Source organism: Nicotiana tomentosiformis, chromosome 1 (genome assembly GCF_000390325.3).
Source record: "Nicotiana tomentosiformis chromosome 1, ASM39032v3, whole genome shotgun sequence".
Taxonomy (NCBI): Eukaryota; Viridiplantae; Streptophyta; class Magnoliopsida; order Solanales; family Solanaceae; genus Nicotiana; species Nicotiana tomentosiformis.
The window spans coordinates 104,233,167-104,243,725 of NC_090812.1; the positions used below are offsets into that span (position 1 = coordinate 104,233,167).

General features: G+C 37.1%; 1 protein-coding gene across 1 annotated transcript; it reads right to left on the minus strand.

Moving 5' to 3' along the window:
- Positions 1–6,829: 6,829 nt before the first annotated feature.
- On the minus strand, positions 6,830–10,213 carry LOC104110486 (protein LIFEGUARD 2-like). Its single transcript, XM_009619998.4, has 4 exons — positions 9,845–10,213; positions 9,621–9,734; positions 7,573–7,730; positions 6,830–7,480 (listed from the first exon to the last, which is right to left on the minus strand). Exons 1-4 carry the CDS (start codon positions 10,092–10,094, stop codon positions 7,274–7,276), a joined length of 729 nt encoding a protein of 242 aa, XP_009618293.1. The 5' UTR covers positions 10,095–10,213; the 3' UTR covers positions 6,830–7,273.
- Positions 10,214–10,559: the final 346 nt, after the last annotated feature.

Genomic DNA, 10,559 nt, shown 5'->3' on the forward strand with positions numbered 1-10,559 from the left:
GTTCTAACTATTAGGAAACGAATTTATCAACATTCCTTGATATTTAAACACTTAAATACAGAAAGTACACATTTTCTTAACTATTAAGTACCTTCCAAAACTCAAACTACAAAGAAAAAGAGAGGCGATATAGCGATACTTACGTCGTAGGGATTGTTTTAATGTTATCGCTTCTTGATTCCGTGCCCGGGATGATCGATATAGCGATACTTACGTCGTATGGATTGTTTTAATGTTATCGCTTCTTGATTCCATGCCCGGGATGATAATATTGTTTGAAGATCTTGTAGAGAGCTTAAGAGTAAAGTTAGGGGTGTTATTTGGGCGAGCTCTCTGGAAAGATGGAGAAAGAGACGAGATGGGATGTAAAGATCCCATTTATTTAAAAGTCAAGAAGGTGCTACTTGGCACCCTATGATTGGCCCTTCTTCCAACGCCTATAACATTTTATCCGGGTGTTGTATGAACAAACGGTTAAGTGCGTTGGAAACTACATTCCAATACCATCAATTTGGTATATAATATATCCCAAAAAGACCTCATATAGCACACGAAATATATTTCTCAAAAAGCTCTGTTACAGGGTAAATCCTTAGTCGGTGTTTCCACAACTTTAATCTGATTTTTCTCAAACTTCATATGTTCTATCCAAACATCATATATAGCCATATTATGACTTTAAAATTATTTAAATCATGATTAACAAGTATCATATTTATTACGTCACCTTGGGACACACAGGGTGTAACAATCTTCCTCCCTTTGAAACATTCGTCCTCGAATGTTAAACTCTCAGAAATCTATAGAAATTTTGGCAGAGTCTCCTCTGTAACGGTACTACTACCAACTTGTCACACAGAAAACCCAACAATACAAAGCCACACAGGTCCACAATCATCAATAACACCAATGGCCTCACACGACCAATAACAATATCTAACATAAGAATCAAGTACCATTGACGTACCTAAAGGCTGTGATGTCTTAGTCTGATCCTACTCCGGAGGTGGAAACAAGTGAGGATACCTAGTCTTCATTTCTTCTTCAGCTTCCCAAGTCATCACCTCCATATTATTGTTAATCCAAAGTACTTTATCTGAAGCTACATCCTTAGTTCTTAATCTCTGAACTTGTCTATCTAGTATAGCAATGGGAGCTTCCTCATATGATAGCTACTTGTGACCTAAACATCGTCAACTAGAATGACTTTATAGGGATCTCAAATACACCTACGGAGCATAGACACATGAAATACTAGATGTACAGACTCCAATTTTGAAGGCATGTCTAATTCATATGCTACTTGGCCTACTCTGCAAATAATCTTATAAGGTCCAATGTACCGAGAGCTAAGCTTTCCTTCCTTACCGAATCTCATAACGCCTTTCATCGGTGATACCTTTAGGATTACTCAGTCGTCTACCTGAAACTCCAAGTCTCGCCGTCGATTATCTGCATAGGACTTCTGACGACTCTGTGTTGCTAATATCCTTTTCCTTATAAACTTAATCTTCTCAACTGCCTGTTGTACCAACTCTGGTCCTACTAACTTAGTTTCCCCAATCTCGAACCATCTGATAGGTGACCTACACTTCCGTCTGTAAGGAGCTTCGTATGGATCTATCTGAATGGTGGAATGATAACTATTATTATATGCGAACTCAATAAGTGGAAGATGATAATCCCAGTTACCCCTGAAGTCCATCACACAATCCCGTAGCATATCCTCTAGTGTCTGAATTGTACGTTCAACCTGACCGTCTGTCTTGGGATGAAATGATATAAATAAAACTTATCTGAGTCCCCAATCCTTTTTGGAAGGACCTCCAGAAATTAGCTGTAAACTGAGCACCTCTATATAAAATTAGCTATATTTTTATGAATATAGTCATTTATGAAAGTTGCATATTTTGCTCGTTTCGTTTGTATCATTTGGATCATGCCAAAAAGAAAGAAGGGATAGCCTTAACATACCTTAACTCCATTGAGTCCTTAATACCTTCCAAGAAATTCTTCAAACAACTCAATTCAATCTACCACATCATAAGGAGATTCAAAATTAGTGCTGAGTAAAGGCTAAGTCCTCAACTTAAACTAGTAGCTCGTTTACGTAAATTTGGGCAGCATCTCCCCTGTAACTAGGCCCTTCTCCAATACCGTATACCAAAAACAACAAGAACACAATAATAACAAAATGTAAGCATCATTTTCCAACCTTATCTCCATCACAATATACCACAAAACAACCCACACACCCTAATCACTTCATACATAAAACGACAACCAAAATAGTGTCAAACAACTTAAAACTATATAACGACGAACGACCAGCCCACCATTCCGTCATTATGTGGTACGTTTTTACACAATTTGTCCTCCAAAATTCCATTAAACAATTGAAAAATATACAGCCCAAAGGCAACACGAAACAGCCCACAAAACAGTCCACTACAAGTTAAATAACTCGAACTTACGGCTTCCGATTACCGTCTCGTGAGTTCTAACTATTAGAAAACGAATTTATCAACATTCCTTGATATTTAAACATTTAAATACAGAAAGTACACATTTTCTTAACTATTAAGTACCTTCCAAAACTCAAACTACAAAGAAAAAGAGCGGCGATATAGCGATACTTACGTTGTAGGGATCGTTTTAATGTTATCGCTTCTTGATTTCGTGCCCTGGATAATAATATTGTTTGAAGATCTTGTAGAGAGTTTAAGAGTAAAGTTAGGGGTGTTATTTGGGCGAGCTCTCTGGAAAGATGGATAAAGAGACGAGATGGGATGTAAAAATCCCATTTATTTAAAAGTAAAAAAGGTGCTACTTGGCACCCTATGATTGGCCCTTCTTCCAACGCTTATAACGTTTTATCCGGGTGTCGTATGAACGAACAGTTAAGTGCGTTGGAAATTACATTCCAAGACCTTCAATTTGGTATATAATATATCCCGAAAAGACCTCATATAGCACACGAAATATATTTCTCAAAAAACTCTGTTACAGAGCAAATTCTTAGTCGGTGTTTCCGCAACTTTAATCTGATTTTTCTCAAACTTCATATTTTCTATCCAAATATCATATATATCCATATTATGACTTTAAAATTATTTAAATCATGATTAAAAAGTCTCATATTCATTACGTCACCTTGGGACGCACAGGGTGTAACAAGTGTTAACCGACTTCATGTTCTCATTCATGCCAAATCGATCTATTACTCTCTTCAAGTATTCTTTTTGAGATAGATAGAGTTTCTTTAAATGTCTATCTCTTTTTATCTCCACGCCAAGAATTTTCTTCGCCTCACCCAAATCCTTCATCTCAAACTCCTTTCTTAGTTGAATCTTCAACTTCTCAATTTCCTCTTGACTTTTGGAAGCTATCAACATATCATCAACGTATAGGAGAAGATATATGAAAGATCCGTCTTCAAGATTGCGAAAATACACACAATGATCATATTTGCTTCTTCTGTACTTCTGCCGCAACATAAACTTGTCAAATCGTTTGTACCATTGTTTAGAAGATTGTTTCAATCCGTATAACGATTTTTCAAGTTTGCACACCATTTTTTCCTTTTCAGCAACTTTGAATCCTTCTGGCTGAGTCATATAGATTTTCTCTTCCAAGTCTCCATGTAAAAATACAGTTTTTACATCTAACTGAACTAGTTCCAAATTCAACTATGCTACCAAAGCCAACAAAACTTTAATGGAGTGTTTCACGACTGGAGAAAATACTTCATTGTAATCAATTCCCTCCTTTTGAGCGTACCCTTTGGACACTAATCTTTCTTTGTAGCGAACATCTTCTTGGTTAGGAAATCCTTCTTTCTTTGCAAATACCCATTTGCACCCAATTGCTTTCTTGCCTTTCGGGAGATTGGCCAATTTCCATGTGCAATTCTGATGAAAGGACTGCATTTCTTCATTCATGGCAATCCTCCACTTATCTTCTTCTGAACTTTGGACTGCTTCTTTATAAGTGGTAGGAACACCATCAGCTACAATTGAGGCTGCACAAGCCACCGTCTCTATGAGACGAATAGGTTTCTTTATTGTTCTTTTTGGCTTGCTGGTTGCTATTGATTCAAGTTGTTGTTGGGATTCCTGAGTTGGAATCTCCCCTTCCACTAACTCTTCTTCCAGGGGAAAATCTTCTATCGTTTCCTCGTTTTCTCCCTGTGTTGGAAAAATTAATTTTCCCTCAAACTCCACCTGCTTTGAAGCACCATCAGTTTGTTTGACATCTTCAACTGTCACCTTATCTGTTATGGAAGATTCATCGAAGGTAACATCTCTGCTGAATATAACTTTTCTTGTCTCTGGACACCATAATCGGTATTCTTTGACTCCAGAAGTAATCCCCATAAATATAGTTTTCTTTGCCCTCAGATCCAATTTTGACTCTTTCACATGATAATATACAATTGAGCCAAACACATACAAAAAATTATAATCTTCAGGAGGTTTTCCATACCATTTTTCAAATGGTGCCTTGCCTCCAATAACGGCAGATGGTAAACGATTAATGAGGTGGCATGCATATGTTATTGCCTCAGCCAAAAATTCTTTGCCCAAGCCAGCATTGGACAACATACACTGAACCTTCTCCAGCAAAGTCTGGTTCATGCGTTCTGCCACTCCATTCTGTTGTGGTGTATTTCTGATGGTGAAATGTCTCAAAATGCCATCATCTTCACAAATTTTATTGTAAAGTTCATTTTTGTATTCTCCACCGTTATCTGTGCAAAGACACTTTATCTTTCTACCTGTTTGAGTCTCTATCATCACTTTTCATTTAAGAAAAATTTCCAGCACCTCATCTTTGGTTTTCATAGTATACACCCACACTCTCCGAAAAAAGTCATCAATAAAGGTTACAAAATAGTGTTTCCCACCTAATGAAGGTGTTTTGGAAGCACCCCCAAACATCAGAGTGAACATAATCCAAAATACCTTTAGTATTATGGATTGTTGTTCCAAATTTAACCTTTGTCTGTTTCCCCTTGACACAATGCTCACAAAACTTCAAATTGAAAGTCTTTACTTCTTTTAACAATCCTTGATCTGATAAAATCTTCAAGGATTTTCCTCCAGCATGTCCCAAGCGCATGTGTCATAACTTAGTTGCTTCTGTCTCCTTGTCATCACTAGATATCGCTGTTGCTGTCCCAATAATTGTACAGCCGCGATAATGGTACATGTTATTATTTCGCCGAATTCCCTTCATTACCACTAGTGTACCGGAGCATATTCTCATTATCCCATTTTCTGCAACGACTTTGAGCCCCTTTGACTCTAGGCCTCCTACAGAAATGAGATTTTTTTTTCAATTCCGGTACGTTTCGAACATCTGTTAATGTTCTGATCAATCCATCATGGTTCCTTAATCGGATTGAACCAATACCATATGCGGTAAGAGAATTCTTATTCGCGGTGTGAATAACTCCATATTCCCCTTCTTGAAAATCAATGAACCAGTCCATGTTGGGACACATATGATAGCTACAACCTGAATCCATCAGCCATATGTCAGATGGTTTGAACGGCTCAGTTGTAACTAGTGAGAAATCAGAATCGTCACAATCAGCTACATTTGAATCCATGGCAGCCTTCCCATTGTTAGGTTTGGCCTTATTTTTTAACTTTGGACAGTCTTTCTTCCGGTGCCCTTTTTCTCGGCAAAAGGCGCATTCATCTTTTCTAGGTCTGGATCTTGACTTGGATCTTCCTTTCTTCGTTCTCATATGATTTTGAGAACGACATCTCACAACCAGTGCTTCTCCTTTTCCACTCTTTTGTTTTTCTCTCTTTCTTTGTTCATAGCTGTATAAGACAGAACAAACTTCTTTGAGAGATAAATCATCATTCCCATAAAGTAGAGTTGTTTCGAGGTGCCCGTACTCATTGGGAAGTGAACTTAATAACATTAAGGTCATATCTCCATCACTAAAGGTCACGTCCATATTCTGCAAATTTGTCGCTAACTTATTAAAGCTGGTGATGTGATCATTCATTGTAGCACCAGGAACATATGTGAAACGCAACCGTCTTTTTTTCATGTAAAGTTTATTTTGACTGTTTTTCTTCAAGAATTTATCTTCCAATGCATTCCACAATTTACTTGCGAAAATTTCTTTTGTGTATGGATACTTCTGTTCTCTTGCGAGGTAAGATCGAATGATACCACAAGCAACGCGGATGATAATCTTCCAATCTCCTTCTCCGATATTGTCTGGTTTATTTTTTTCTATGGCAATATCTAGCCCTTGTTGAAAAAAGACATCAAGAACCTCAGCTTGCCACATCCCGAAATGTCCTGACCCGTCAAAAATTTCAACTGCAAATTTCGCATTTGACATAATTCTTGTCATAAGCGAAGATGCCAACGAAATATTACTGACACCCGATGCGGACTCTTCATCTTTATTATCTCCCATTTTGCTACAGATACTATTTATTTGCTGAGAGTACAGAACATCAAAATAATTCTTTTCTGATGTGGAAGTTAAGACTATGCTACAACCACAGAGCATACTAAGATAGAACCTTGGCTCTGATACCAATTGTTGCGGAAGCAGAATATATAGAGAGTGATTAAATCACAACTACTATATCTAAAGGTAGCTAATAAATAGTAAATGAGACAATAATAAAAAGAACACCAAAAATTAACTAGGTTCGGCAAAATTTAATTTTTGCCTAATCCTCGGACACAATCAACTCAAACTTTATTTCACTCCCAAAAATACAAGTGAAATACTAGAAGAGAGAAATAAGATTCAAGTGCCTTAGGAGATAAGAAGGCAAGTGAGAGATAATTTCAAATGAACTAAACCCTTACCATTTATAGAAGGGAAATGGCCTTAATAATGTCATGCATGACATCATATTAAGTGTGAACATGCAATGTAAATGCATAAAAAATACATACACCAATTTCTTCCTAAAAGTAAGTTTCAAATGTTCACGCTAGTTTACATTAATCTTGTGAAATTCATTACAGTAGAATAATGCACTGCACTGAAGTCGAAACGAGTGCTTTCTAGCCCTTAACATTTAACACAGGGACTCACAGAGAGGAGCCCACTGCTTGGAAGCCAATCTTTGCCAGATATATATACAATTCAAGAATCCCACTTCCACTAGAGGAAAAAAATTTATATAACGATTACTAAAGCAGACCATCCATAGCCGGAACACTAGGAAAAGAAAAGGACAGCGTGCACGAGAAGAGATCCAGAATAGTATGACAAGTTCTCTCTTTAATTGTCAGCAGCCCGGAAGACGGTCAACAGAGAAAGGAACAGATTGATGATGTCGAGATACAAGGATATAGCAGCCCAGATATACTCATCGTACGTGTAGCGCTTGATTAAATTGTCCGTATCATAGACAATGTATCCACAGAATATGATCGACGCCAGACAGCCATAGATCATCACTGAGATCTTACCCAGAGGGAAAAGGATCTGCCATAAACAAGAAAACAAATACGATCAGCAGTCATATCTTCATGGATAGTAAGGAGGAGCAACATTAAGAAATGATAAATTTCACAAACCTGGATGAACGCAAACACCAAAAGAACAATGAGAGCGCCGAACAAGAAAGGACCCAAGAAGTTGAAATCTTGGCCTCTCCTAGCCGCCCAGAAGGTGTATAATGTCAGACTAATCACCACTGCTGTCGTCAATATGACTGCCTCCAAGATTACTTTGCCTGAACAATTACCAGTAGGAACAGTCAGTATGCCAGTAATGTCGCCAATTTCTAGATTTAAGTCCACTATTGCAAGTGCGTCAATTTTCCAGAGATACAGAATGATACACAGAAAAGCACCGGCAGATGATACAAATGTTCTCCCTACCCAAATACCAAAAGGAAATCTAGAAGACTTCAGTAAGTTCATAAAGCTTGATCAGAGGATTTACATAACCAAGTACTAGAATAAGAGAAATCATTTTAGGACATATGAATTATCACACGAGGACCCGCTGATTCGTCTTACTGGCCAACATTATTACAATAAAAAATCGACAGTTTGGTTGATTATTTTAAATTGATGTATTCTTTTATATGTATAATCCAAGTGAATGTACATAAGAGTAATGTCAATTGTCTCGATGTTTTTTAGATGTCAGTAGATTCATTACATATTTTATCTGTTTTAACTTAAAAACAAACCAACTTTGCCTAGAAAACATCATTAAAGATAACTTTGCCTAGAAAACATCATTAAAGATTCACCAAGAAGGAAAATCAATCCAAAAAATACAATAATATTATCTTTCGGAATATTTTGATGATTTAATGTAGCAAAAAGCACAATGAAGCTAAAAGATTCATGAGACTTGAACTGAAAACCAGAAGTGATGCGCAAGCCTCCTTAAGGTGAAAAGCATTATGGAAATCAGAATAATTTAGCACTATAATTATCAAATTTCAATTAAAATAATAGGTTCAACATTCAATTTACAACAATGCCGGTATTAATCCGACTACTCAAAGTAGAGATTTGAAGAATCAATTGTTTCTCATTGGGATAACTTTGTGTGACATAGTATGAACCACACATTTATCTGAAGCCCATGGCTTTAGGCATGACACAGAGAGACAACTGCTTCGCATCACTTTAAGCATGGCTTCTAATGTATCCTTGCAATCATCATGTACTCGCAGAGCATCAACTGCGAGTATCAGTTCTTGTTATATTATATTCTTCATCAAATATAGCTGTTGACTACTAAGATCTAAACTAAGGCAGATTATGTAATGAAGCTCAGAGTATCTTTATGCACCAAGTTAAAGTATATGATGGTAAACCGGAAAGCAGAAAGAGTAAATTAAGAAAATTTCTGTTTACCTATATCTATTGCAAAATCAAAACTGTAAACTCCCCCTCCTTTTCCCTGCAACCCACTACCCACTAAAGGAATGGGTGGAGAGAGCATTATTATACACAGGGCGGAGCTAGAGCTTCGAACGCAGGCTCGCCCGAACCCAGTAGCTTTGGTCCAAACTCTATATTTCCCTTTAAAAATTCATTGAATACGAAAACCAATAACTTAGAAGGTATAGAATCTTGAGCTCATTAGCTTCAAATCCTGGCTCCGCCTCTGTTTATACACGCAGACATCTCTGAAGCCCCAAAGTATGTGTATAATTATACGTAATATTACAAGTTATTTATATTTATAGTAGCATATATAGCAATATATACCCCATGACTAAGACCTAACAGTCTCTTCACTTAATAATTATACGTAATACTACAAGTTATTTATATTTATAGTAGCATATATAGCAATATATACCCCATGACTAAGACCTAACAGTCGCTTCACTTAATAACGGTTTTACAAATGATTTTGACACCCTTAAATACACAATGCGAACATCACATGGTTAGGTAGTAGCCGTAATACTTAATCCCGAAGACTTGTATTAACACATCGCCACAAGAGAAGAATATTCCAAAGAATACAGACTCGTAAACGTCTATTATAAATGCACTTGAAATAGAACGCACGCAATGTCTAAAACAGAAAAAAGAAAAGAAAAGAAAAACAACAAAAACAAAAACAAAACAATCAAATAGAAAATGCTTACCGCTGGTGAATGCGCAAGTTAATCCGATAGTAAATGCAAGAGAAACCGTGAAAATCCCAAGAAGCAAGTAGTTCACCGGATGTTTCTGATGATAGTAATAGAGCGGGCACAACGCTGCAACAACACAACCAATCAATTCATTAATTACTCATACCCAATAAATAAAACCCCAAAAGATCAAAGATAAAAATCATAAAATTAATTAATTCAAACATTCAACATACTGATAAAAGGAGTGATGATGAGAACAATATAAAGTCCTAAGCCTGCACTTGTGGTAGCGAAGAAATGAGAAATCGGATGGACGGTGACAACGACGGAAGCGACAGCAATGGTGAGAAGCAATTGTATAGTAATGATCGAGTAGACTTTTCGAATAAAAGACCATCGGAGTTCGGGCGCTTCCAGCATCGCCGGATACAACGGCCTTGTTCCGGCTTCCACGTCATCTTTCCGGTATGCCTGGTTCCACATGTCTCTCAGATAACTGCAGCAGATAAACTGAAACTGTTTTTGCACCGCCTTTGTTGGGCTTGAAGTTTGGTAGGTTTACTTTAGCGTGAGAGAATTTGAGAGAAGTGGGGTTTATAACTTGTGTGGAAATTGTGAGCCGGGTTGGGCTCGGCCCGCGTAAAAAGATAAGACGGGGGAGAATGGAAAGTTCGTGATTCGTCGGACCACGCGTGTACGTAGACACGTGTGAAGAGAAAGTGTATCGGATATCTTTCTTCGACTTAACATTCCAGATTTCTCTGGACTATGGGAAAATTGCCTACTTTCTCTTATCTTTTCTTACTTTTGAAGGCAAAAGCTTTAGCAGATTTCCCCGGTTTTATTTGAGCCAATGAATAAACAATTAATGTGATGGTGACTTAATTTTTCAATATACATGGGACTCTTAGAATTTTGTTATTGGATTGAACTAGTAGGAAAGAGTAT

Coding starts and splice junctions, on each gene's coding strand:
- LOC104110486 (XM_009619998.4), bottom strand. CDS start 10,094: ATGTGGAACCAGGCATACCGGAAAGATGACGTGGAAGCCGGAACAAGG. Junction 7,731..9,620: donor AACTTGCGCATTCACCAGCG/GTAAGCATTTTC, acceptor GTAATTGTTCAG/GCAAAGTAATCTTGGAGGCA. Junction 7,481..7,572: donor TGGTGTTTGCGTTCATCCAG/GTTTGTGAAATT, acceptor TGTTTATGGCAG/ATCCTTTTCCCTCTGGGTAA.